Below are 26,350 nucleotides of genomic sequence, written 5' to 3'. Positions count from 1 at the left end.
GTTTGATTGAGGCCTTTTCATGGGTGCAATGCTTCAGGGAGCAGCACCAGAATATTGTCTCGCCGTGCTTGCTCGCTGAAACTGCAATCCCCAGCTAAGCAGGCTGTAGAAACACATAACGCTTCGAATACAGATGCACGACTAAAATCGTCCGTCTCTTATGGTTATCTTTTCAAGACTTACCATGAAGTAGCCACAGATATGGACATGGAATTATTGCCTAGCACAATATCGTTTTTTTTTTTTTTTTTTTTTATCCATTATTTTCTCCTGATTGCAGGGTGTCAGAGATGATTCTGAATCGTGTATGTCAATCTTGTGAGAGTGAAAATATGTGGATACTAGTTAAGATAACCGAGTTCTTTTTAATGACGTTACGGTATTCGGGGCGGTAGATTGGGCCTGAACATGGTACGAACCCTCTTCCACCGCCTGAGCTGTATTATATCTTAATTATGATGTTTGCGTGGTCTTTCACACTAGGAGGAACAGGTGATGCCTCTGGTCATGTGAGGGTAGATTTAGGTAGGAGCCTCTTCCCTGGGATGGGTGGGGGGAGACTTGATGCATCCATGAAGATGTATTTGCTAAGACATATCATACGATTGGTTTTGTGATGTCTTGTTGGAAAACTGAATAATTCTCCCAAATATTTTCAAAAATAGATTCAAAAGAGCCCGGTCCTTCTGTGTTGGCGAGGCTGCTGCGGGCCGCCCACTCCCAGGCGTGATCCCAGTACTGTTGGACACGGGTGCTTTTGGCTGCTGGGTTTCCCCCCTGGCCCGTTGCACACCTCCTTAGACAACCTGGGCGCCCCGAGCTCCCCCAGGGCGACCATATTGATGCCCAACTTAGTGCGGACGCCCAGTCCACATGGGGTGTCCCACAGCAGTGATCCCCACCTCAAGCCGTCCACGGGCCCAAGCCTCCGAGTAGCCGGATTACAGGGTCCCGCCACGGACCCCGGTGGCATTCGTTGGTGCGTCTGTGAGTCGAGATCTTCATGCTGGCCTTGTCCAGCCTTTACATTGTGCTCCCAGGTTTTTTCCCGTGAAACAAAGCACATTATGCCGAACATGCAATCATCCCCATATTTCAACTGATCTTTCACTTTATCTACACTTGTTTTCATCTGCTTACATAGTGTACATGAACAGCATGACTGGGTTAATGTAAAGACGTTTAATTCAAACAGATACAAACATGAATTATATATATCTTCTATTGGTGGGATTCAAGGACTCGGCATTTAATGTTCATTTCAGAACCAAATTATGCCTTTGTTCCTTCTCACCAACTCTGGAGGTCATTTTTACTTCCCTTTTTAGTGTATTAGCTATCACTGTAGTCTTTTTTTTTTGACCCAGCAATATGGAGCATCTGTTGGTGGGCCTTTATTTCCTCTTGGGAAGTTGGGGGATTCAAGTTTTCCCTCATGGAAAAAAACTTTGCTCATCTGCAGCTTTGCTGTAACTTAAAAATACTCGTAACTCAAGCTTTATGTGTAAGATTACAGAATTTCTTACTCTGTATTGTCGATTTGCTGTAGAGCTTGTTAGGCATGTTACACCCATTTTCCGGGGGAGAGCGTGGGGACACGATGTAAAAGCGGGATAAGGGCGGTATGAAGATCTCGACTCACAGACGCACCAACAAATGCCGCCGGGGTCCGTGGCGTGACCCTGTAATCCGGCTACTCGGAGGCTTGGGCCCGTGGACGGCTTGAGGCGGGGACCACTGTTGCGGGACTCCCCATGTGGACTGGGCGTCCGCACTAAGTTGGGCATCAATATGGTCGCCCTGGGGGAGCTCGGGGCGCCCAGGTTGCCTAAGGAGGTGTGCAACGGGCCAGGGGGGAAACCCAGCAGCTAAAAGCACCCGTGTCCAACAGTAGTGGGATCGCGCCTGGGAGTGGGCGGCCCGCAGCAGCCTCGCCAACACAGAAGGACCGGGCTCTTTTGATTTTTTCTTCCCTTGAAACATTTGAGAAAAGACATGTTCAGTTTTCCAACAAGTTATCACAAAGCCACAAGTGCTTTGCATTCGCCAAGATTTCATGCCATAGGAAATATACCTTCATGGCTTTACAGCCCCCCCCCCGCAAAAAAAAAAAAAAATTGTTATCCATGCCATGGCTAGGAGCAACAACTATTTCGCCCACCGAAAGGCCTCCCAAAAACCATGGTTATGAAAAACCGCAAACTTGCAGCATTATATTGTTTTAGGCAATTACATTGCCTACATTACAAAATTACATTCTTTTAAGGCAAAGATGGAAGGCACCATGTCGCAGTTTACCGCCGCTAAGTACCCTAATATGATCAAAACTGATTCCTTGGGTGACTATAATTTTACTCTTTTAAGGTCAAAACCTGAATCTTCTCTAATACAGTAATAGGAGATATGTAAATAACAAGTGTCCACAATGGAAATAAGTGTAATGTAGTGCCATCCTCGCAGTATTTATACATTACAAAGGATTACAAAGGCGGAGCATGCCGACAGGAGACCTTTTGGTCCATATCTAGGTCGGATGCGAAAAAAACTATAATAATGTAAATAACAAATAAAATACATAAATGCATAGGTATAGTTAAATAATAAACAAACAGGTAAATAGTAAATAATAATAAATTGACATATAACTAATAATAAATGAAATTCAAACAGACAAATGATAAAACAAAAACAAATCATATAAATTATAATCATTATAGCATCTTGCTTAGGTGATTATCTAAATGATTTTTAAAGCTTCGAACTGAACTACATTACACTACCTGTGCAGGAAGTTTATTCCATTCATTAACTACACGGTTGGCAAAGTTGTTTCTACCTACTTCCAAATTGAATCTATTTCCGGACAGTTTGAGACCATTGTTTCTTGTCTGATTCTCATTCAATGTGAAAATTTGTCACTTTTGATGTCAATTCCCTTTAAAATCTTAAAGACCTGTATCAAGTCGCCTCTGCGTCTACGCTTTTTTAGGGAAAACATTCATATGTTTTAGTCGATTTTCGTATGATTTATTTTTTATATTTGGAATCAGTTTTGTGGCTCGCCGTTGTACTTTTTCCAGTCTGTCAATGTCTTTAATGAGATTCGGTGACCATACGGAAACAGCATATTCCAAATGTGGACGAACTAACGATTTATATAGCTTGTTAATGAGTGATGGACTTTTGAAATCAAAAGCTCGCGCAATCAGTCCTAGAATCTTATTTGCTTTCTCAGAGGCAGAAATACACTGCTTGGATGATTTGAGGTCGTTACTGATAATTACGCCGAGATCTTTTTCACTATCCGCTTTTGTTAACGAATTTCCAAAAAACTTGTAATCGTACTTACTGTTATTTTTACCTATGTGCATTACCTTGCATTTACCTGTGTTAAGTTTCATTAGCCACTTTTCAGACCATTACTGTAATTTATCTAAATCTTCTTGAATATCTAATTGGTTTGAGTGATCATTTGCCACTCCCCACAGTTTTGTATCATCAGCAAATTTGGAAATAGTAGCTTTTAGTCCATGGTCTATATCATTTATATATACTATGAATAGAAGTGGTCCAAGAACGGAACCCTGAGGAACTCCACTAGTAACATTTTTCCATCTAGAGGTTTTTCCATTCAAAACAACTCTGTTTTCGACCATTCAACCAATTACTAGTCCAACCTAATAGGCTACCACTTATTCCGTATAAAGTGAATTTAGTAAGTAGTCTTTCGTGTGGGACGGTATCAAAAACTTTCGCAAAGTAGATATATTAAATATGTATTGTATTTGTCATAATTCCAGATAACTGTGTTGTAGAATTCGAGTAAGTTAGTCACGCAAGAACGTTTCCGTCTGAAACCATGCTGGCTATCATTTATCAAACGGTTACTTTCTAAATGATGTTCGATAGCATTTCTGATGATAGTTTCCATTATTTTTCCTACGATTGAAGTCAAACTTATAGGCCTATACTTATTTGGCTTCTTTTTGTCACCTTTTTTGAATATGGGAGTAACGTTAGCTAGCTTCCATTCTCTTGGGACATCTCCGGATATGATGGATTTCTTGAAAATTTCTAATGGAACAACAATCTCATTTTTCATTTCCTTTAAGATTCTTGGATGCCAACCGTCAGGCCCTGGTGTTTTATTAACTTTGAGTTTATCTATGGACCTTTTAATTTTTTCTGTTGTTATATTTACTGTAGTAAGTTTACCCTAGACTTTTCACAGGTTTCGGTTTGGAATTCACTTTGAGGTGTTTCGTTTACGAATACCGAGCTAAAATAATTGTTTAAGATATTACACATTCCTTCATTTGAATATTCAAGTTGACCGTCAGCAGATAATACTGGACCAATGTGATTCCTAACAACCTTTTTATCTCTAATGTAACTATAGAATTCTTTGGGATTCTCTTTGGATTTATCAGCGATGTTAATTTCGTATTGTCGTTTTCTTTTTCTTATTGTCTTTTTTAAATCTCTCTGTATAGATACATAACTTTCATAGTCATTAGATCCACCCGAGCACTTATATTTCTTATAAGCCTGTCTCTTTTTAGCAATACTTTTTTCAGTTTCTTTGTCGAGCCACTTTGGGCGAGTCTGATTTGGGGGACGTCTGTCCTTAAAAGGAACGTAAGTTTGAATCATCTTAGCGTATTTTGAAACATTTCCCACATCTGATCTACAGGTCTTTCGTTTAATTTTGCCTCCCAATCTGTAAGCTGAAGCTCCTGACGTAGTCCTATGAACTGAGCTTTACTGAAATCGGGTATATTAGAAACACAAGTATCTATTCTAAAATTGTTTAGGAGTTTGAATCTAAGTTGTGATCGCTATTTGCAACAGATTCACCGACTTCTACATCAGTTACCATGCTTTCGCGGCTAGTGATCAATAGATCGAGTAAGTTTCCATATCTTGTGGGCTCTTTTACATGCTGAATTAAGTAATTGTAACAAAAAAAAAATCAATCGAGCTACTACCTATATGGCCATGTTCAAGGGTCATCCAATCAGTGTCAGTAGAATTGAAATCGCCCATTATCAATAAATCCCGGTTACAGAAACTAGACAGTTCTTGAAATAACAGTTTGTCGTCTGCTAATGATAATGTCTTTGGCCTATATATTACACCTATATTCATTTTTTGTCCATTTGTTTGGGTTAACTCAACCCACAAACTATCATATGCATCCTGTTTCACTTTCTCTAAAACACAAGCATGAACATTTTTTTTAACGTACAACAGAACACCCCCACCTTTCTTGTGGTTTCTATCCTGATGAAAGTGTTTAAATCCCGCAATATTAAATTCAGCTTCGAACTCTATCATTTAACCATGTCTCAGTTATTCCTATCATATCGAGATTTTCGCTTTTGACATACGCCTGTATTTCTTGAAATTTGTTCCTAATACTACGAGCATTAAAGTACATGGTTTGAAGAAACTCGTGATTATTTCTTTTTGACACATTTTGAGTTTCAATATCATGTCTTACATTATCATTTTGTTTTTTATTTATACCTTGCTCTATATTATTATTTGGTCCTTCATTGACATTCAATGCCTCATTAACATTTCTCCCATCAAAATTAACATTAACATTTCCCCCATCACGGACTCTGGTCGATCACGGTCCTCCGATCACTTTTGTACATTTTGTCCCCCTACGTCACCGTGATTCACGCCGGCCTCCCGTCGTTCATTGACATTATGTCCGGCATCCCTTCCTAAAATTATATTCTGTCCTCCAGTGACATTATATCCTACCGTGATGTTTTTTCCTCTACTATAATTACATCCCATCGTGATATCTTGTCTTCCACTGCCATTACATCCTATAATGATATTTTGGCCTTCATTGACATTCTGTCCGGTATTCCTTCCTAAAATTATATTTTGTCCTCCACTAACATTATATCCTACAGTGATATTTTCTCCTCCATTATCATTACATCCTATCGTTGTGTTAGCCAACGATTTTGTGATAAATCTTGAAAAGAGAACCACAATTACGGGCGACTTTAATTATACTTCGGTATTTGAAACGTTTTGTGGGTCTACAGCCTGCTCAGTTGGAGATTGATGCAGTTTCAGTAGAAAGGCATAGGGAGGCATACGCACGTTTTTGGTGCTGCTCCCTGAAGCATCACACCCGCGAAAAGGCTTTAATCTGATGTACCTGCTTCGGCGGTACATATACTAAAATTGGAACGATACAGAGAAGATTAGCATGGCCCCTGCGCAAGGATGACACGCAAAATCGTGAAGCGTTCCACATTTTGAACCGCACATAACATGCTCACCTGGCTGGCCCCTGGTCGATGCTGTTGCAAGCAATCTCTGGCTGTACTGAAACAAATACACGAACAAACCGGTGAAAGGGTCCCCTCTTCCTAGTTGCACCGAGAGTCGCTGGTTCGACTCTCGAAGACGGATCAACTCTGCTTTTTCGTCAACCGACAATTCTTTATTATGCATTCAGTTACAGTTCAAAGTACTATCACAGGTAAGGAGAGAGGCAACGTATGAAAAGCAGGAAACATTAAAACCCTAATAATCTCAAAGACCGACCTTTTGTTCCTAATTATTTGAACTAATCTACGGTATAAGCACAACCCTTGTGTCGTCTTTGAAAGAAGTTCTTAGAGGGGGTTTACACGGTCTAACGGTTCGTCGAACGTGGTTCGACAGACACGTGTTTAAAGTGATGTGTGAACGGGGTATTTGGTTGTCGAACAACGTGTTCGACAACCAAATACCCCGTTCACACATCACTTTAAACACGTGTCTGTCGAACCGCGTTCGACTAACCGTTTAGACCGTGTAAATCCCCTCTTAGAGAGAGTGAGCAATTACACCAGAAGTTTAGTTGCGACCGTTACCTTTGACCCAGACACACTGACAATCGTTGGTCATTCGAACACTTCGTATGCGACCAAGTACAATTCTCAGTGATTTGGACTTGACCTTGTTTTGTTTACTAATACAAACAAATGAACTGGTTTCTGTGGTAGAAGATGGTAATTTGAAAAAAAAAAAAATTCTTTACGTTAGTGATACTGGTTTGGTCAAAAGTTTTGATTTGGCCATAATGAATTGAAGTGAACACGAAAAGCTATTCATCTTCCATATATTTAATAACGCGAAGTAATTTAATTTCACTTGTTTAAAAATATTGCTTATTGATTACGAATAAAGTGAATTGTGATTAATTTTCATTCTGAGTTGAGAAAGTTGAATTGCATCTAGCCCTGTTCATATATATTTTTTTTCTACTGTTTTCAAGGTAGGGAAAAGGCAAGAGATAAGGATGTATGGAGAGTGGTTGCGTATAGATCAAACTTATGCAAGGAAGGGAGGGGCAGTGGGTAGGAGGTGCTTATGTGTGAATGACATTTTGACACAGCCCGAAGGGCTTTCTCCCCGTCTTCTCTTTTTCTGCACGAGGGGACGGACATGGGTGGGGGGGGTCGCTGATTAAGTGAAGCAGCTTTGCTGTGGATGTACTGTCTTGCTACATTGCCTCTGATCCAGGGCAGTGGGCAGGACGCAGGGATGACCCTGGTTCATTTGTTATTTCCATAGAACTTTTTTAATTCTATGAGACTTTAAAACGGATGTTGTTCTATGCACTGTGGTTTAAGTACCTACCCACCATCTAAGAGTCAAGCAGGCCACCAGATATACAGTAGTAGTATCCCGGGGGGGGGGGGGGGGGGGTCCAGGAAAATAAAAAGGGGGAATTGCAACAAAATTTGAGTAACGGAATGGAAGAAAAATGCCTATTTGAAAGCTTGACCTTTCCCCCACCGGATTTATATAATAAGTTCTCCGTCGTCGGGGCCAGATTTGTGAGGTAATCAAGCGCCAAGATGGCCATCATCTTTCGCCGGGGTCCGTGGCGTGACCCTGTAATCCGGCTACCCGGAGGCTTGAGCCCGTGGACGGCTTGAGGCGGGGATCACTGCTGCGGGACTCCCCATGTGGACTGGGCGTCCGCACTAAGTTGGGCATCAATATGGTAGCCCTGGGGGAGCTCAGGGCGCCCAGGTTGCCTAAGGAGGTGTGCAACGGGCCAGGGGGGAAACCCAGCAGCCAAAAGCACCCGTGTCCAACAGTAGTGGGATCGCGCCTGGGAGTGGGCGGCCCGCAGCAGCCTCGCCAACACAGAAGGACCGGGCTCTTTTGAATCTATTTTCGAAAATATTTGGGAGAATATTCAGTTTTCCAACAAGACATCACAAAACCAATCGTATGATATGTCTTAGCAAATACATCTTCATGGATGCATCAAGTCTCCCCCCACCCATCCCAGGGAAGAGGCTCCTACCTAAATCTACCCTCACATGACCAGAGGCATCACCTGTTCCTCCTAGTGTGAAAGACCACGCAAACATCATAATTAAGATATAATACAGCTCAGGCGGTGGAAGAGGGTTCGTACCATGTTCAGGCCCAATCTACCGCCCCGAATACCGTAACGTCATTAAAAAGAACTCGGTTATCTTAACTAGTATCCACATATTTTCACTCTCACAAGATTGACATACACGATTCAGAATCATCTCTGACACCCTGCAATCAGGAGAAAATAATGGATTAAAAAAAAAAAACAAAAAAAAAACGATATTGTGCTAGGCAATAATTCCATGTCCATATCTGTGGCTACTTCATGGTAAGTCTTGAAAAGATAACCATAAGAGACGGACGATTTTAGTCGTGCATCTGTATTCGAAGCGTTATGTGTTTCTACAGCCTGCTTAGCTGGGGATTGCAGTTTCAGCGAGCAAGCACGGCGAGACAATATTCTGGTGCTGCTCCCTGAAGCATTGCACCCATGAAAAGGCCTCAATCAAACGTACTTGCTTCGGCGGTACATATACTAAAATTGGAACGATACAGAGAAGATTAGCATGGCCCCTGCGCAAGGATGACACGCAAAATCGTGAAGCGTTCCACATTTTGAACCGCACATAACATGCTCACCTGGCTGGAGCCTGGTCGATGCTGTTGCAAGCAATCTCTGGCTGTACTGAAACAAATACACGAACAAACCGGTGGAAGGGTCCCCTCTTCCTAGTTGCACCGAGAGTCGCTGGTTCGACTCCCGAAGACGGATCAACTCTGCTTTTTCGGCAACCGACAATTCTTTATTATGCATTCAGTTACAGTTCAAAGTACTATCACAGGTAAGGAGAGAGGCAACGTATGAAAAGCAGGAAACATTAAAACCCTAATAGTCTCAAAGACCGACCTTTTGTTCCTAATTATTTGAACTAATCTACGGTATAAGCACAACCCTTGTGTCGTCTTTGAAAGAAGTTCTTAGAGGGGGTTTACACGGTCTAACGGTTCGTCGAACGTGGTTCGACAGACACGTGTTTAAAGTGATGTGTGAACGGGGTATTTGGTTGTCGAACAACGTGTTCGACAACCAAATACCCCGTTCACACATCACTTTAAACACGTGTCTGTCGAACCGCGTTCGACGAACCGTTAGACCGTGTAAATCCCCTCTTAGAGAGAGTGAGCAATTACACCAGAAGTTTAGTTGCGACCGTTACCTTTGACCCAGACACACTGACAATCGTTGGTCATTCGAACACTTCGTATGCGACCAAGTACAATTCTCAGTGAATTAGACTTGACCTTGTTTTGTTTACTAATACAAACAAATGAACTGGTTTCTGTGGTAGAACATTTTGGATAAGAAATAAAGATGGTAATTTGAAGAAAAAAAAAATTCTTTACGTTAGTGATACTGGTTTGGTCAAAAGTTTTGATTTGGCCATAATGAATTGAAGTGAACACGAAAAGCTATTCATCTTCCATATATTTAATAACGCGAAGTAATTTAATTTCACTTGTTTAAAAATATTGCTTATTGATTACGAATAAAGTGAATTGTGATTAATTTTCATTCTGAGTTGAGAAAGTTGAATTGCATCTAGCCCTGTTCATATATATTTTTTTTCTACTGTTTTCAAGGTAGGGAAAAGGCAAGAGATAAGGATGAATGGAGAGTGGTTGCGTATAGATCAAACTTATGCAAGGAAGGGAGGGGCAGTGGGTAGGAGGTGCTTATGTGTGAATGACATTTTGACACAGCCCGAAGGGCTTTCTCCCCGTCTTCTCTTTTTCTGCACGAGGGGACGGACATGGGTGGGGGGGGGTCGCTGATTAAGTGAAGCGGCTTTGCTGTGGATGTACTGTCCTGCTACATTGCCTCTGATCCAGGGCAGTGGGCGGGACGCAGGGATGACCCTGGTTCATTTGTTATTTCCATAGAACTTTTTTAATTCTATGAGACTTTAAAACGGATGTTGTTCTATGCACTGTGGTTCAAGTACCTACCCACCATCTAAGAGTCAAGCAGGCCACCAGATATACAGTAGTAGTATCCCGGGGTGCGGGGTTCAGGAAATTAAAAAAGGGGAATTGCAAGAAAATTTGAGTAACGGAATGGAAGAAAAATGCCTATTTGAAAGCTTGACCTTTCCCCCACCGGATTTATATAATAAGTTCTCCGTCGTCGGGGCCAGATTTGTGAGGTAATCAAACGCCAAGATGGCCATCATCTTTCGCCGGGGTCCGTGGCGTGACCCTGTAATCCGGCTACCCGGAGGCTTGAGCCCGTGGACGGCTTGAGGCGGGAATCACTGCTGCGGGACTCCCCATGTGGACTGGGCGTCCGCACTAAGTTGGGCATCAATATGGTCGCCCTAGGGGAGCTCAGGGCGCCCAGGTTGCCTAAGGAGGTGTGCAACGGGCCAGGGGGGAAACCCAGCAGCCAAAAGCACCCGTGTCCAACAGTAGTGGGATCGCGCCTGGGAGTGGGCGGCCCGCAGCAGCCTCGCCAACACAGAAGGACCGGGCTCTTTTGATTTTTTCTTCCCTTGAAAAAACATTTGAGAAGAGGCATATTCAGTTTTCCAATAGATTATCACAAAGCCACAAGTGCATTGCATTCGCCACGATTTCATGCCATAGGAAATATACCTTCATGGCTTTACAGCCTCCCCCCCTCGGCAAAAAAAAAAAGTTATCCATGCCATGGTTAGGAGCAACAACTATTTCGCCCACCGAAAGGCCTCCCAAAAACCATGGTTATGAAAAACCGCAAACTTGCAGCATTATATTGTTTTAAGGCAATTACATTGCCTACATTACAAAATTACATTCTTTTAAGGCAATGATGGAAGGCACCATGTCGCAGTTTACCGCCGCGAAGTACCCTAATATGATCAAAACTGATTCCCTGGGGGACCATAATTTTACTCTTTTAAGGTTAAAACCTGAATCTTCTCTAATACAGTAATAGGAGATATGTAAATAACAAGTGTTCACGATGGAAATAAGTGTAATGTAGTGCCATCCTCGCAGTATTTATACATATAGTTAAAAAATTAATAAGTTGTGTTAGGCAATGGTTTTGTGATCAATCTTGAAAAGAGAACCACAATTACGGGCGACTTTAATCATACTTCGGTATTTGAAACGTTTTGTGGTTCTACAGCCTGCTCATTTGGAGATTGATGCAGTTTCAGTAGAAAGGCTTAGGGAGGCATACGCACGTTTTTGGTGCTGCTCCCTGAAGCATTACACCCGCGAAAAGGCCTTAATCTGATGTACCTGCTTCGGCGGTACATATACTAAAATTGGAACGATACAGAGAAGATTAGCATGGCCCCTGCGCAAGGATGACACGCAAAATCGTGAAGCGTTCCACATTTTGAACCGCACATAACATGCTCACCTGGCTGGCCCCTGGTCGATGGTGTTGCAAGCAATCTCTGGATGTACTGAAACAAATACACGAACAAACCGGTGGAAGGGTCCCCTCTTCCTAGTTGCACTGAGAGTCGCCGGTTCGACTCCCGAAGACGGATCAACTCTGCTTTTTCGTCAACCGACAATTCTTTATTATGCATTCAGTTACAGTTCAAAGTACTATCACAGGTAAGGAGAGAGGCAACGTATGAAAAGCAGGAAACATTAAAACCCTAATAGTCTCAAAGACCGACCTTTTGTTCCTAATTATTTGAACTAATCTACGGTATAAGCACAACCCTTGTGTCGTCTTTGAAAGAAGTTCTTAGAGGGGGTTTACACGGTCTAACGGTTCGTCGAACGTGGTTCGACAGACACGTGTTTAAAGTGATGTGTGAACGGGGTATTTGGTTGTCGAACAACGTGTTCGACGAACCGTTAGACCGTGTAAATCCCCTCTTAGAGAGAGTGAGCAATTACACCAGAAGTTTAGTTGCGACCGTTACCTTTGACCCAGACACACTGACAATCGTTGGTCATTCGAACACTTCGTATGCGACCAAGTACAATTCTCAGTGAATTAGACTTGACCTTGTTTTGTTTACTAATACAAACAAATGAACTGGTTTCTGTGGTAGATCATTTTGGATAAGAAATTAAGATGGTAATTTGAAACATAATTTTTTCTTTACGTTAGTGATACTGGTTTGGTCAAAAGCTTTGATTTGGCCATAATGAATTGAAGTGAACACGAAAAGCTATTCATCTTCCATATATTTAATAACACGAAGTAATTTAATTTCACTTGTTTAAAAATATTGCTTATTGATTACGAATAAAGTGAATTGTGATTAATTTTCATTCTGAGTTGAGAAAGTTGAATTGCATCTAGCCCTGTTCATATATATATTTTTTTCTACTGTTTTCAAGGTAGAGAAAAGGCAAGAGATAAGGATGAATGGAGAGTGGTTGCATATAGATAAAAGTTATGCAAGGAAGGGAGGGGCGGTGAGTAGGAGGTGCTTATGTGTGAATGACATTTTGACACAGCCCGAAGGGCTTTCTCCCCGTCTTCTCTTTTTCTGCACGAGGGGACGGACATGGGTGGGGGGGTCGCTGATTAAGTGAAGCGGCTTTGCTGTGGATGTACTGCCTTGCTACATTGCTTCTGATCCAGGGCAGTGGGCGGGACGCAGGGATGACCCTGGTTCATTTATTATTTCCATAGAATTTTTTTAATTCTACGAGACTTTAAAACGGATGTTGTTCTATGCACTGTGGTTTAAGTACCTGCCTATCATCTAAGAGTCAAGGAGGCCACCAGATATACAGTAGTAGTATCCCGGGGTGCGGGGTTCAGGAAATTAAAAAAGGGGAATTGCAAGAAAATTTGAGTAACGGAATGGAAGAAAAATGCCTATTTGAAAGCTTGACCTTTCCCCCACCGGATTTATATAATAAGTTCTCCGTCGTCGGGGCCAGATTTGTGATGTAATCAAGCACCAAGATGGCCATCAACTTTCGCCGGGGTCCGTGGCGTGACCCTGTAATCCGGCTACTCGGAGGCTTGAGCCCGTGGACGGCTTGAGGCGGGGATCACTGCTGCGGGACTCCCCATGTGGACTGGGCGTCCGCACTAAGTTGGGCATCAATATGGTCGCCCTGGGGGAGCTCGGGGCGCCCAGGTTGTCTAAGGAGGTGTGCAACGGGCCAGGGGGGAAACCCAGCAGCCAAAAGCACCCGTGTCCAACAGTAGTGGGATCGCGCCTGGGAGTGGGCGGCCCGCAGCAGCCTCGCCAACACAGAAGGACCGGGCTCTTTTGATTTTTTCTTCCCTTGAAAAAACATTTGAGAAGAGACATATTCAGTTTTCCAACAGATTATCACAAAGCCACAAGTGCATTGTATTCGCCAAGATTTCATGCCATAGGAAATATACCTTCATGGCTTTACACCCCCCCCCCCCCCCCCGGCAAAAAAAAAAAAAAAAAAAAAAAAGAGTTATCCATGCCATGGCTAGGAGCAACAACTATTTCGCCCACCGAAAGGCCTCCCAAAAACCATGGTTATGAAAAACCGCAAACTTGCAGCATTATATTGTTTTAAGGCAATTACATTGCCTACATTACAAAATTACATTCTTTTAAGGCAATGATGGAAGGCACCATGTCGCAGTTTACCGCCGCTGAGTACCCTAATATGATCAAAACTAATTCCCTGGGGGACCATAATTTTACTCTTTTAAGGTTAAAACCTGAATTTTTTCAAATACAGTAATAGGCGATATGTAAATAACAAGTGTCCACGATGGAAATAAGTGTAATGTAGTGCCATCCTCGCAGTATTTATACATATAGTTAAAAAATTAATAAGTTGTGTTAGGCAATGGTTTTGTGATCAATCTTGAAAAGAGAACCACAATTACGGGCGACTTATACTTCGGTATTTGAAACGTTTTGTGGTTCTACAGCCTGCTCATTTGGAGATTGATGCAGTTTCAGTAGAAAGGCTTAGGGAGGCATACGCACGTTTTTGGTGCTGCTCCCTGAAGCATCACACCCGCGAAAAGGCCTTAATCTGATGTACTTGCTTCGGCGGTACATATACTAAAATTGGAACGATACAGAGAAGATTAGCATGGCCCCTGCGCAAGGATGACACGCAAAATCGTGAAGCGTTCCACATTTTGAACCGCACATAACATGCTCACCTGGCTGGCCCCTGGTCGATGGTGTTGCAAGCAATCTCTGGATGTACTGAAACAAATACACGAACAAACCGGTGGAAGGGTCCCCTCTTCCTAGTTGCACCGAGAGTCGCCGGTTCGATTCCCGAAGACGGATCAACTCTGCTTTTTCGTCAACCGACAATTCTTTATTATGCATTCGGTTACAGTTCAAAGTACTATCACAGGTAAGGAGAGAGGCAATGAATGACAAGCAGGAAATATTAAAACCCTAATAGTCTCAAAGACCGACCTTTTGTTCCTAATTATTTGAACTAATCTACGGTATAAGCACAACCCTTGTGTCGTCTTTGAAAGAAGTTCTTAGAGGGGGTTTACACGGTCTATCGGTTCGACAGACACGTGTTTAAAGTGATGTGTGAACGGGGTATTTGGTTCTCGAACAACGTGATCGACAACCAAATAAGGTCAAGTACAATTCTCAGTGAATTGGACTTGACCTTGTTTTGTTTACTAATACAAACAAATGAACTGGTTTCTGTGGTAGAACATTTTGGATAAGAAATAAAGATGGTAATTTGAAACATAATTTTTTCTTTACGTTAGTAATACTGGTTTGGTCAAAAGCTTTGATTTGGCCATAATGAATTGAAGTGAACACGAAAAGCTATTCATCTTCCATATATTTAATAACACGAAGTAATTTAATTTCACTTGTTTAAAAATATTGCTTATTGATTACGAATAAAGTGAATTGTGATTAATTTTCATTCTGAGTTGAGAAAGTTGAATTTGCATCTAGCCCTGTTCATATATATATTTTTTTCTACTGTTTTCAAGGTAGGGAAAAGGCAAGAGATAAGGATGAATGGAGAGTGGTTGCGTATAGATAAAAGTTATGCAAGGAAGGGAGGGGCGGTGAGTAGGAGGTGCTTATGTGTGAATGACATTTTGACACAGCCCGAAGGGATTGCTCCCCGTCTTCTCTTTTTCTGCACGAGGGGACGGACATGGGTGGGGGGGTCGCTGATTAAGTGAAGCGGCTTTGCTGTGGATGTACTGCCTTGCTACATTGCTTCTGATCCAGGGCAGTGGGCGGGACGCAGGGATGACCCTGGTTCATTTATTATTTCCATAGAATTTTTTTAATTCTACGAGACTTTAAAACGGATGTTGTTCTATGCACTGTGGTTTAAGTACCTGCCTATCATCTAAGAGTCAAGGAGGCCACCAGATATACAGTAGTAGTATCCCGGGGTGCGGGGTTCAGGAAATTAAAAAAAGGGAATTGCAAGAAAATTTGAGTAACGGAATGGAAGAAAAATGCCTATTTGAAAGCTTGACCTTTCCCCCACCGGATTTATATAATAAGTTCTCCGTCGTCGGGGCCAGATTTGTGATGTAATCAAGCGCCAAGATGGCCATCAACTTTCGCCGGGGTCCGTGGCGTGACCCTGTAATCCGGCTACTCGGAGGCTTGAGCCCGTGGACGGCTTGAGGCGGGGATCACTGCTGCGGGACTCCCCATGTGGACTGGGCGTCCGCACTAAGTTGGGCATCAATATGGTCGCCCTGGGGGAGCTCGGGGCGCCCAGGTTGTCTAAGGAGGTGTGCAACGGGCCAGGGGGGAAACCCAGCAGCCAAAAGCACCCGTGTCCAACAGTAGTGGGATCGCGCCTGGGAGTGGGCGGCCCGCAGCAGCCTCGCCAACACAGAAGGACCGGGCTCTTTTGATTTTTTCTTCCCTTGAAAAAACATTTGAGAAGAGACATATTCAGTTTTCCAACAGATTATCACAAAGCCACAAGTGCATTGTATTCGCCAAGATTTCATGCCATAGGAAATATACCTTCATGGCTTTACAGCTCCCCCCCCCCCCGGCAAAAAAAAAAAAAAAAAGAGTTATCCATGCCATGGCTAGGAGCAACAACTATTTCGCCCACCGAAAGGCCTCCCAAAAACCATGGTTATGAAAAACCGCAAACTTGCAGCATTATATTGTTTTAAGGCAATTACATTGCCTACATTACAAAATTACATTCTTTTAAGGCAATGATGGAAGGCACCATGTCGCAGTTTACCGCCGCTGAGTACCCTAATATGATCAAAACTAATTCCCTGGGGGACCATAATTTTACTCTTTTAAGGTTAAAACCTGAATTTTTTCAAATACAGTAATAGGCGATATGTAAATAACAAGTGTCCACGATGGAAATAAGTGTAATGTAGTGCCATCCTCGCAGTATTTATACATATAGTTAAAAAATTAATAAGTTGTGTTAGGCAATGGTTTTGTGATCAATCTTGAAAAGAGAACCACAATTACGGGCGACTTATACTTCGGTATTTGAAACGTTTTGTGGTTCTACAGCCTGCTCATTTGGAGATTGATGCAGTTTCAGTAGAAAGGCTTAGGGAGGCATACGCACGTTTTTGGTGCTGCTCCCTGAAGCATCACACCCGCGAAAAGGCCTTAATCTGATGTACTTGCTTCGGCGGTACATATACTAAAATTGGAACGATACAGAGAAGATTAGCATGGCCCCTGCGCAAGGATGACACGCAAAATCGTGAAGCGTTCCACATTTTGAACCGCACATAACATGCTCACCTGGCTGGCCCCTGGTCGATGGTGTTGCAAGCAATCTCTGGATGTACTGAAACAAATACACGAACAAACCGGTGGAAGGGTCCCCTCTTCCTAGTTGCACCGAGAGTCGCCGGTTCGACTCCCGAAGACGGATCAACTCTGCTTTTTCGTCAACTGACAATTCTTTATTATGCATTGGGTTACAGTTCAAAGTACTATCACAGGTAAGGAGAGAGGCAATGAATGACAAGCAGGAAATATTAAAACCCTAATAGTCTCAAAGACCGACCTTTTGTTCCTAATTATTTGAACTAATCTACGGTATAAGCACAACCCTTGTGTCGTCTTTGAAAGAAGTTCTTAGAGGGGGTTTACACGGTCTATCGGTTCGACAGACACGTGTTTAAAGTGATGTGTGAACGGGGTATTTGGTTCTCGAACAACGTGATCGACAACCAAATAAGGTCAAGTACAATTCTCAGTGAATTGGACTTGACCTTGTTTTGTTTACTAATACAAACAAATGAACTGGTTTCTGTGGTAGAACATTTTGGATAAGAAATAAAGATGGTAATTTGAAACATAATTTTTTCTTTACGTTAGTAATACTGGTTTGGTCAAAAGCTTTGATTTGGCCATAATGAATTGAAGTGAACACGAAAAGCTATTCATCTTCCATATATTTAATAACACGAAGTAATTTAATTTCACTTGTTTAAAAATATTGCTTATTGATTACGAATAAAGTGAATTGTGATTAATTTTCATTCTGAGTTGAGAAAGTTGAATTTGCATCTAGCCCTGTTCATATATATATTTTTTTCTACTGTTTTCAAGGTAGGGAAAAGGCAAGAGATAAGGATGAATGGAGAGTGGTTGCGTATAGATAAAAGTTATGCAAGGAAGGGAGGGGCGGTGAGTAGGAGGTGCTTATGTGTGAATGACATTTTGACACAGCCCGAAGGGATTGCTCCCCGTCTTCTCTTTTTCTGCACGAGGGGACGGACATGGGTGGGGGGGTCGCTGATTAAGTGAAGCGGCTTTGCTGTGGATGTACTGCCTTGCTACATTGCTTCTGATCCAGGGCAGTGGGCGGGACGCAGGGATGACCCTGGTTCATTTATTATTTCCATAGAATTTTTTTAATTCTACGAGACTTTAAAACGGATGTTGTTCTATGCACTGTGGTTTAAGTACCTGCCTATCATCTAAGAGTCGAGGAGGCCACCAGATATACAGTAGTAGTATCCCGGGGTCCCGCGCGGGGTTCAGGAAATTAAAAAAGGGGAATTGCAAGAAAATTTGAGTAACGGAATGGAAGAAAAATGCCTATTTGAAAGCTTGACCTTTCCCCCACCGGATTTATATAATAAGTTCTCCGTCGTCGGGGCCAGATTTGTGATGTAATCAAGCGCCAAGATGGCCATCAACTTTCGCCGGGGTCCGTGGCGTGACCCTGTAATCCGGCTTGAGGCGGGGATCACTGCTGCGGGACTCCCCATGTGGACTGGGCGTCCGCACTAAGTTGGGCATCAATATGGTCGCCCTGGGGGAGCTCGGGGCGCCCAGGTTGTCTAAGGAGGTGTGCAACGGGCCAGGGGGGAAACCCAGCAGCCAAAAGCACCCGTGTCCAACAGTAGTGGGATCGCGCCTGGGAGTGGGCGGCCCGCAGCAGCCTCGCCAACACAGAAGGACCGGGCTCTTTTGATTTTTTCTTCCCTTGAAAAAACATTTGAGAAGAGACATATTCAGTTTTCCAACAGATTATCACAAATCCACAAGTGCATTGTATTCGCCAAGATTTCATGCCATAGGAAATATACCTTCATGGCTTTACAGCTCCCCCCCCCCGGCAAAAAAAAAAAGAGTTATCCATGCCATGGCTAGGAGCAACAACTATTTCGCCCACCGAAAGGCCTCCCAAAAACCATGGTTATGAAAAACCGCAAACTTGCAGCATTATATTGTTTTAAGGCAATTACATTGCCTACATTACAAAATTACATTCTTTTAAGGCAATGATGGAAGGCACCATGTCGCAGTTTACCGCCGCTAAGTACCCTAATATGATCAAAACTGATTCCTTGGGTGACCATAATTTCACTCTTTTAAGGTCAAAACCTGAATCTTCTCTATTACAGTAATAGGAGATACATAAATAACTAGTGTCCACAATGGAAATAAGTGTAATGTAGTGCCATCCTCGCAGTATTTATACATATTGTTAAAAAATTAATAAGTTGTGTTAGGCAATGGTTTTGAGATCAATCTTGAAAAGAGAACCACAATTACGGGCGACTTGAATCATACTTCGGTATTTGAAGCGTTTTGTGGTTCTAAAGCCTGCTCAGTTGGAGATTGATGCAGTTTCAGTAGAAAGACGTAGAGAGACATACGCATGTTTTTGGTGCTGCTCCCTGAAGCATCACACCCGCGAAAAGGCCTTAATCTGATGTACTTGCTTCGGCGGTACATATACTAAAATTGGAACGATACAGAGAAGATTAGCATGGCCCCTGCGCAAGGACACGCAAAATCGTGAAGCGTTCCACATTTTGAACCGCACATAACATGCTCACCTGGCTGGCCCCTGGTCGATACTGTTGCAAGCAATCTCTGGCTGTACTGAAACAAATACACGAACAAACCGGTGGAAGGGTCCCCTCTTCCGAGTTGCACCGAGAGTCGCCGGTTCGACTCCCGAAGACGGATCAACTCTGCTTTTTCGTCAACCGACAATTCTTTATTATGCATTCGGTTACAGTTCAAAGTACTATCACAGGTAAGGAGAGAGGCAATGTATGAAAAGTAGGAAACACTAAAACCCTAATAGTCTCAAAGACCGACCTTTTAATCCTAATTATTTGAACTAATCTACGGTATAAGCACAACCCTTGTGTCGTCTTTGAAAGAAGTTCTTAGAGGGGGTTTACACGGTCTAACGGTTCGTCGAACGCGGTACGACAGACACGTGTTTAAAGTGATGTGTGAACGGGGTATTTGGTTGTCGAACAACGTGTTCGACAACCAAATACCCATAGGAGGTGCTTATGTGTGAATGACATTTTGACACAGCCCGAAGGGATTGCTCCCCGTCTTCTCTTTTTCTGCACGAGGGGACGGACATGGGTGGGGGGGTCGCTGATTAAGTGAAGCGGCTTTGCTGTGGATGTACTGCCTTGCTACATTGCTTCTGATCCAGGGCAGTGGGCGGGACGCAGGGATGACCCTGGTTCATTTATTATTTCCATAGAAACTTTTTCATTCTACGAGACTTTAAAACGGATGTTATTCTATGCACTGGTTTAAGTACCTACCTACCATCTAAGAGTCAAGCAGGCCACCAGATATACAGTAGTAGTATCCCGGGGTGCGAGGTTCAGGAAAATAAAAAGGGGGAATTGCAAGAAAATTTGAGTAACGGAATGGAAGAAAAATGCCTATTTGAAAGCTTGACCTTTCCCCCACCGGATTTATATTATAAGTTCTCCGTCGTCGGGGCCAGATTTGTGATGTAATCAAGCGCCAAGATGGCCATCATCTTTCGCCGGGGTCCGTGGCGTGACCCTGTAATCCGGCTACTCGGAGGCTTGAGCCCGTGGACGGCTTGAGGCGGGGATCACTGCTGCGGGACTCCCCATGTGGACTGGGCGTCCGCACTAAGTTGGGCATCAATATGGTAGCCCTGGGGGAGCTCGGGGCGCCCAGGTTGTCTAAGGAGGTGTGCAACGGGCCAGAGGGGAAACCCAGCAGCCAAAAGCACCCGTGTCCAACAGTAGTGGGATCGCGCCTGGGAGTGGGCGGCCCGCAGCAGCCTCGCCAACACAGAAGGACCGAACTCTTTTTATATTTTTATTGTATTTTATAACTCTGAAGGGGTTGACCCTGTACCAGGTGACTGAAAAATCTTTTTCAGTCTAAAATATCTTAAAAAATTCCTTGGCGTTGAGTGTGTTTAGAATGCTCAGTGGTGTTTAAGTTTCCCTTTTAAGTGGGGCATAAAATGGCCTTGTTCTCATAGTTCAAGTGTGTATTCACTCTAGTGTGTCTTGTAGGGAACAGGTAAGAGAACTTGTTATGTTGTGTGTTCCTTACCCCATTACATTTTAAACATTTTATCAATACATTAACAGGAATCGGAGTCTTTGCTCTCAGAGCGTCGATTTAATGTAGAGATAGGTAGAATGCCCTCAGAGCGTCGATTTAATGTAGAGATAGGTAGAAACTACTTTGGTAACTACATATATATATATATATATATTTCAAAAATAAGATATACGAATAAACTGGTGGGCCAGCTGTAAAACTGGGGGGGACCATGGCCCTCCCCCACCCCACCCCCCAGAATCGCCACTGGTGGAAGGCAGAGGTAGAGTGAATTTGGGTGGACGACCGAGGATGAGATGGTTGGTGTGAAGGGGGCGTTGAGCAATAAGGGAAAAGGCAAGAGACGAGAGGAGAATGGTTCTGTACAGATGATACTGTTATACAAGGATGGTAAGGGTGGGGAATAGGGGTGCTTGTGTGTAAATGACATTTTGACGAAGCCCGAAGGGATTTCTCCCAGTCTTCTCTTTTTCTGCATGAAGAAAGGGGAGTCGCCGATTAAGTGAGGCCTTCTGGCCCAGGGCAATGGACAAGATGCAGTGATGACCTGTCGTCCAGGAGCCAAGATGAGAGGGAGGAAAGGGTGGTGAAATGGGTGGGAGTGGGTACATGCCTATGACTTAGCTATCTCCTTTATACAAGGGAAAAGTTCTCGATATATAGAAAGATTAATAATCTTAGTAGGGCTGGTTAAATATAGTAAAAATTATAGTTTAGCTGTATATATGTGCGCAGTTGTGCGACCCCCCACCCCCACCTATGAGCATAAAGCTTTATGCGGCAGATTTGGCGCCGTGCCTCCACCCACACCACCACCTATAGGAGAGCCAACAGCTGATGCAACGTTGAAACATCCCGTCGCTTCTCGAACCTTACCAGGTGTCGTTCTGCCAAACCGTTTGGTTGATCTCCGTTATGGCTACCCCACACGCCTTGACCCGGTAATGAAGGGATTACACCTCATCTCTGCGACCACCCTTCTCTACCAGGGTGTTACCCCCCCCCCACACACACACACACACTTTTTTTTTTTTTTTTTTTTTTTTTTTTTTTTTTTTTTTCTCCTCCTTTCTTTTTTCTCTCTCCATCTTCCTGTTGTCAGGTTTGGACTAGTTGCCACTCCTACAACAATTTGGCTCTTCATTGTATCTTTTGCAGATTCCTTGCTATAGTTTTTCAATTGTATCTCAGGATTGAGATCAAGTGTTCTAAAACCAGCTCTTTTTCATTATGATTTTATTTTCATTTATTATCATTTATTTATTTGCTTGTCATTATTTTGTCATTCATTCCCACTTTGGTATATTTCATCGAGACTGCATCATGCATTCCAACTGTCGTAAAACTAGAAAATGTTTTTCATTATGCAACACTGGGTACAAGAATTGTCCACGGGTATTTTTGTATATTGAAAACCTGTGTAATCATTTAATATTGAAAAATGTATAATTAGATTGTAGTTAAGATACTTCTAGCACCCTAATGCCTATTTGTTTTCTTTCAAGTCACACAACCTCTAACGTTGAGTAACCCTGGTGTTGGATATATAATTGCTTATGATCATCAATGAGTCACCGTTCCAGTCCAGGCACTACAAGCATCAGAACGCCAAGGACTGACAGCTACATGAACAGTGCCATTCCATCCATAGTGCACATTATCAACACCATTTTGTCTAGTCCTAAAATTAGCACAAACTGAGTATTGTCAGTGTATCGTTAAAGAGGTTATCACACTGGGCTCCTGCGGACTTCACCAGCGTCGACCGTTGAGAGTTCGTTCGAGTGAAAACAACTTCGGTTACAATATTTTATTTTTCAAATCCAAATATTAATTTATCTTTTTGTCGTATATAGCAAAGCTGAATAATGAACTAAGGGATTGTAAACCTATACGAATGTTAGCCATAATGTTGACATGTTCTTAGAGAAGTCTAGTTTGTTTTTTTAAGCGAAGTGATATTCTAGTTATTCAAATGGAGGTTGGAGGTAGAATGTGGGAGGAATAATAGCCCAGTGTAATAACCCTTTTTCTCAATAAACCGATTATTATTATTACTGGTGTTAGCCTGCGGTGCTACCTTTCGTAGGAAAGTTGGTGCTGGTTGACTCCTGTAGAAGGAAAGGGAGGAACAGGGGAAAGAGGACTTGCTGCACTTTAGAGGGATAGGCCTTTTAGCCCCCATCGACTTGGAAGGATCTCACGGTCCCTTTAGCCAGGCATTCATTAGAACACTAGTAATGAAGATACTGCAAGAGGCCATAAGGCCTACACTAGGCAATTCCATTCCCTTTAAAGTTATCCCTTAAAACGACTATTATTCAGCGCTCACTACACGATTACTAAGCTTATTCCATTTGTTAACCAATCTGTTGGTAAACCATTTCTTGCTTATTTCCTTAAACCTGAGTTTAATTGGGGGGTTTGGTTACACGTCGTTCTCGTTACTTGTGCTTAATGTGGACCATTTGCCCCTGATATAGGCATTGGAAAAGGTGCGGAATAGTGGTCCTTTATGTGCGTGTTTTTGCGTAACATTGGGCCATCATGGTATGGTGGCCCACAACAGATTGTGGGCAAAATGCCAAGGGTGCACTGCAGGTGCCAAGGGTTGGACCAACGAGCCAAACACTGTGCATCAAGTACCCGACCACTGTGCTGGTTTGACAAGCTAGGAGCTAGTTATGGGTCGTGTTGTGCCGCCTAACTATCTGTGGTTAACTGCGTGCGCGTGTGAAACGAGTGACATTGAAGTGTAACCAAAGTCGGACCCTATCTTAACACCTTTTCGTTCCAAATTCGCCTGAGGCAGTGCTATATTCGATAGTGAGCTGTTGCAGTGTTGTGTTAACCTTTAGCTCTACATCGACTGGTGGCAGGTAGAAAATTAACCTGTAGGTAACTTCTGGATGAAGGGTTTATTATCTTAAACAGGACTAGCCCTTTACTGGAAAAAGAGCGCCCTTTCCTCCTCCCCCTATCGCAGCTGTTCAAACGCCAGCCAGAAAAACTAAATTAGCATTTCCCTGGGTGGGGTTCGAACCCAGTCACCATGCCTCCGTGTAAGAAAGTTTCCTCCCTAAAGGAGCTGACGCACGACAAAGTCCTCTACAACATCTGCGCGGTCATACTCGACGAGATCTTCTTCTCTGAGGACGAGGAGTGGGATGTCTACGGACCCCCCGTGCTCACCAAACGGCTCGAACTCGTCCGTGATTTCTTGGCAGGGTCCTTGACGCCCTCCTTGGAGGAGAGCCTCCTGAACACGGTACTTCAAAGGGACGACTCTGTGGAGGCCACCATCCGATACATCGCCGTCCAGGTAATGTAGGCGAGGTGGAAAAACATACGAAGGTGACTGCAAGAGACCACAAGACCTTCATTACCACCTATCGTCCCCATCCAGAAAGTTATCTAACCATGTATCTATCTATATATATATATATATATATATGTGTGTGTGTGTGTGTATGTATACATATATATATATATACATATATGTATATATGTGTGTGTGTATATATATATATATGTAGATATATATTTATATGTTTATATATTTATACTTGTATATATATATAATATATATATATATTATATGCATGAGAAATCACAAACTCGTGATTCTAAATATGCGAGAAAAAAACCCATCAGTTTTTCTTTTTCCTTTGTGGTTTTTCCGCATATATATATATATATATATATATATATATCATATATATGTGCGTGTGTGTGTATGTATATATACTGTATGTACATATATATATATATTGGAGTAACGCGGCAAAATATTTTCTTTAAGGCATATTGAATTTTATGCAACAGCAAATTGAGCTCTGATGAGTTTCCGATGAAGAGTTTCGTCTTCTGAAGATCTCTCTAGCATGGAGAGGTAAAGAATAAAGCAAGTTGCCGATAGAAGCCATCTAATGGGTAGAACAGGATACAAGACGTTTCGCAAATCACAGTTAGTATTTTCAATTGTAACAAGAACAAAGAAATGGGTGATTATAAATACAGAAAGTAAATATTAGGAAAGATCACAAAAGGTTGACCGTTACTCTGGTCTAAAACTGGGAAAGGACAAATGATACTGGGGAAGGATACGAGCGAAGGGGAACTGTGACCACTAGGAAAGGACACTTTAGATGACCGTTACTGTGTCCGTCGCGGCCGGAGTGACTGGTCATGAGAGGGCGAATTCGTGTCGTAGCTGGGTTGTCTGGTTTGGCGGATTCTGAACGGTTTGAGGCTGGGAAGGATGGTGGGGGCTTCCTGCTGGGCTGGCTGTATTTGATGTGGAGGGCCTCAAGGAGGGCAAGGCGGCACTTGTCACTTTCTCGGTCTAAAATTGTGGTATTGTCCACTAAGATAGATCTGGTGATTGGAATGTTATGGGTCTCCTGGAGGTGCTGCTTAGGGCCTCCATTGTTAAGGTGGTATGTCAACCGTCTGGAAAGGCGATTGGTAGTGAGTCCGATGTAGGAATCTTGGGGCGTACAGTCCCCAAAAGGACACTTGAACTGGTACACCAGATTCACTCGATGTCGGATGGGCATGGGGAGATGTTATTTTTCATGATAAGGTCTTAGTTCTCTTGTTCCTATAATAAATGGCAAGTTTTATGCGGTCCATCTCGTTGGTGGGGGACACATTGTCCTTGATGATAGGAAGTGACTTCTCATCCTCCTTATAAGCGCTCGACATGTAGGCCCTATAGAACTCTTAGTCAATAATGGCCACTGCTAACGTGTACTGCGGGCCGTCATGAGCAAGTGGTACGAAGGGCAACAGACTCCTGTAGGAGGAGGCAATACCTATACCTTGTTATAGGGCCTACATGCCGAGAGCTTATAAGGATATTGTTATCAAAATTTGAGTTTAGGGTTATTTAAACTAGATAATTTCTTAATTGATAGGATAGTAAAGCAGCACCATGGCTCCTAATTGTGCCAGATGTCTTTGTGGACGTTTCGGCCATATGGTTATGCTCCCTTGTTTTGCTGCTTTATTGTTTTATTAGTAGTAGTAGTAGTTCCATTTGTATATAAATGTGTATGTTTTCCTGCTTTATTTTATTATTATTGTTATTAGTTCCATTTATATATGAATGTCTATGTATGTATATTGTACGAAGCTTTTATGTGGCTATAACCTTCCCCAGTTTTCTTATTACTGTATAAATATTA

The 26,350-nt window shown here is 42.7% G+C and overlaps 1 protein-coding gene and 6 non-coding genes across 7 annotated transcripts in view; all 7 read left to right on the top strand.

The window, feature by feature from the left end:
- Window positions 1–6,183: 6,183 nt before the first annotated feature.
- LOC143038710 (U6 spliceosomal RNA) lies at window positions 6,184–6,290 on the top strand. Its single transcript, XR_012967597.1, has one exon. It is a non-coding gene; the product is annotated as a U6 spliceosomal RNA (small nuclear RNA).
- A 2,576-nt stretch (window positions 6,291–8,866) lies between these two features.
- On the top strand, window positions 8,867–8,973 carry LOC143038713 (U6 spliceosomal RNA). The gene has a single exon (XR_012967600.1). It is a non-coding gene; the product is annotated as a U6 spliceosomal RNA (small nuclear RNA).
- Window positions 8,974–11,636: 2,663 nt separating this feature from the next.
- Window positions 11,637–11,743, top strand: LOC143038709 (U6 spliceosomal RNA). Its single transcript, XR_012967596.1, has one exon. It is a non-coding gene; the product is annotated as a U6 spliceosomal RNA (small nuclear RNA).
- Window positions 11,744–14,360: 2,617 nt separating this feature from the next.
- On the top strand, window positions 14,361–14,467 carry LOC143038712 (U6 spliceosomal RNA). The gene has a single exon (XR_012967599.1). It is a non-coding gene; the product is annotated as a U6 spliceosomal RNA (small nuclear RNA).
- A 2,480-nt stretch (window positions 14,468–16,947) lies between these two features.
- LOC143038711 (U6 spliceosomal RNA) lies at window positions 16,948–17,054 on the top strand. The gene has a single exon (XR_012967598.1). It is a non-coding gene; the product is annotated as a U6 spliceosomal RNA (small nuclear RNA).
- Window positions 17,055–19,508: 2,454 nt separating this feature from the next.
- LOC143038716 (U6 spliceosomal RNA) lies at window positions 19,509–19,612 on the top strand. The gene has a single exon (XR_012967602.1). It is a non-coding gene; the product is annotated as a U6 spliceosomal RNA (small nuclear RNA).
- Window positions 19,613–23,693: 4,081 nt separating this feature from the next.
- The window catches only part of LOC143038670 (uncharacterized), a 22,879-nt gene continuing 20,222 nt past the window's right edge, over window positions 23,694–26,350 (top strand). Inside the window, exon 1 of the mRNA XM_076208198.1 lies at window positions 23,694–24,483. Within this exon, the coding sequence (XP_076064313.1) occupies window positions 24,214–24,483 (270 nt within the window). The 5' untranslated portion in view covers window positions 23,694–24,213. The remainder of the gene's footprint in view (window positions 24,484–26,350) is intronic.

This window comes from Oratosquilla oratoria, chromosome 24 (assembly GCF_046742065.1).
Source record: "Oratosquilla oratoria isolate Oo_2021 chromosome 24, ASM4674206v1, whole genome shotgun sequence".
NCBI lineage: Eukaryota > Metazoa > Arthropoda > Malacostraca > Stomatopoda > Squillidae > Oratosquilla > Oratosquilla oratoria.
This window is presented reverse-complemented; position numbering and strand designations above follow the sequence as displayed.